At 36.4% G+C, this 2,332-nt stretch overlaps 1 protein-coding gene across 1 annotated transcript in view; it reads right to left on the reverse strand.

The window, feature by feature from the left end:
• Window positions 1-1,193: 1,193 nt before the first annotated feature.
• The window catches only part of LOC106110058 (zinc finger protein 728-like), a 1,729-nt gene continuing 590 nt past the window's right edge, over window positions 1,194-2,332 (reverse strand). The window contains exons 2-3 of the mRNA XM_013291745.1: window positions 1,813-1,950; window positions 1,194-1,313 (exon numbers count right to left, since the gene is read on the reverse strand). Of these exons, the coding sequence (XP_013147199.1) occupies window positions 1,194-1,313; window positions 1,813-1,950 (258 nt within the window). The remainder of the gene's footprint in view (window positions 1,314-1,812; window positions 1,951-2,332) is intronic.

Below are 2,332 nucleotides of genomic sequence, written 5' to 3' on the forward strand. Positions count from 1 at the left end.
ATAAGGGTAGGCGACGCATCTGCAATTGCAGATGACTATGGGCAGTCGCTTCGCCATTTTGGCGAAATCAGGTGGCCGCTTGCTCGTTTGCCATGTTACGTTATAAAAAAAGGGAAAGGGAAAATTAGGCCCAAGATAGTATGTTATAATTTAAGAAACTTACTAACAATTTTATCGAGCTGCTTTTTCGCTTGACACAAAATTATTATCTTTTTAAAGTTATTCTGTCTCCGTCTGGCTTTTAACTATAATAATATTATAAAGATTTTTATTTTTGTATGTATTGAAATAACTCAAAAACTACTTTGTCGATTTAAAAAATTCTTTCACCGTAGTTTTACGCTTTTTTTAATTTCACGCTGGCGAAGTCACGCAACTGCTAGTATAAAAAAAATAATTATTATACAGTGTGTCATAGTATGTCATAGTGTGTCATAGTGTGTCATAGTGTGTCATAGTGTGTCATAGTGTGTCATAGTGTGTCATAGTGTGTCATAGTGTGTCATAGTGTTATCACCTTATTACAGAGATGGCATCTGAACTTGATATTGTGAAGATGTTCCCAGTCGATGTGATCTCTCAGCCGCGTTTTACTCACAAACTTCTTACCGCACTCGTCACAAGTGAAACTGTTGATTTTGTACATATAAAAATTAATAATACTAGTCTTTACCTTCGACTTTCCGCATAATACACAGGAATTCGATAAGCTATGTACCAAATTTTATGAAAATACGTACAGTAGTTTATACCTTTTATTTATACTATTATAATAAAGCGTAAACACACTTCTTTGTTGTCAAGATGTCAGTAATTACACCATATTTTTGAATAATTCTTTTTTAATAAAAAGCTCTACACTTACGTCATGCTTTAGGCTATGTTTTCACGCCATTAAACTAAGGAGGTAAATATTTTGGATAAAAGCCCTAATGTGGGAAAGAGACCATAAGTCACTGCCAACATCAAGGAAGTAAGATTGTCAAGGTTTGTGATATCATGTCATTTTGACATTTGTAATTGATAATTTGACAAATGCAAATAATAAAATAATTTAAATAACTCAAAATATTGAAGCGATTTCAAAAATTCTTTCACCATTAAAAAGCTACATTATCCCTGAGTAACATAGGCTACATTTTTGAAGTTTACGTAGAAAGTCGCGAGCAACAGCTAGTAGTGTTACACTGGTGTCACCTGAACTCGTTCTCCGGCACGTGTCTGCGCGAGACGGCGAGGTGCTGCCTGTAAGTGGCCACTGAGGCGAACAGTTTCCCGCACGGGGAGCAGTGCAGCTCGCCGGAGTCGCGGGCCTGAAACATGTTACAACGCCATCTATTGAACATGGCGAGGAAACTTTTGGTATAACGCCATCTGTTGAATGTGGCGGTACAACTTTTTATAACGCCATCTGTTGAATGAGGCAGTACAACTTTTGGTATAACGCCATCTGTTGAATGAGGCGGTACAACTTATTTTTTTTAAATAACGCTTAATCTTTACCAAGACAATAATGCAATTATGAATTAACTAAAAAAAGAAAAATAAGATACAGAAAAAGAGTTGCAATGCTGACTGAATTAGGTCTTTGCTCAGCTTTAAATGCTGGATACTTCTAGCTGAAGTACCCAGCGCTGATCTTCCTGGCTGAACTTGATGGTACAACGCCATCTGTTGAATGAGGCGGTACAACTTGGTAGCATAACGCCATCTACTAAACGTGGCGGTAAAGTTTCCAAAGACAAAAATTCAAAGAAAAACAGTTTTCTTTACATAAATATAGATAAGTATTACATTACTAATGTTTCCTACCTTGTGACTTCTCATATGCCTGCCGAGGTTGGACTTCCACTGGTACACCTTCCCGCAGCGCGGACACGGGTACCGGTTCTCTCCCCTGTGCAACACGCTGGAACAGCCACACGGGGTGGGCAGGGCATAACACAAGCGCTACATATACATTATAAATATTAACAATTGTCTTTTGAAAATATGAAACAACGCCATCTATCGAAAATTTAATGCAACAATATATCATTGCCTTTAGCATAAATAGTATAATGTGATACTGTACTAATTGTTGGTCGCGATTTTGTCCGCGAAGAATTAAAAATAATTTTTAAAGAAATACTTATGTTACTTATTGACAACATAGCTTTTTAATGATTTAAGAATTTTTTGTAATCGGCTTAGTTTTTGAGTTACTTTGATACATATATTAAAATCTAAATTAAAAAATAAGTGTAGATAATGTAATATTTACTTGAGGTGATATCTGTAAGTCTTCTTGGAGCTGAACATTTTGCCGCACTCCACGCACTGCGGCCGCTCC

Source organism: Papilio polytes, unplaced genomic scaffold (assembly GCF_000836215.1).
Source record: "Papilio polytes unplaced genomic scaffold, Ppol_1.0 DF820944.1, whole genome shotgun sequence".
Classification (NCBI taxonomy): domain Eukaryota; kingdom Metazoa; phylum Arthropoda; class Insecta; order Lepidoptera; family Papilionidae; genus Papilio; species Papilio polytes.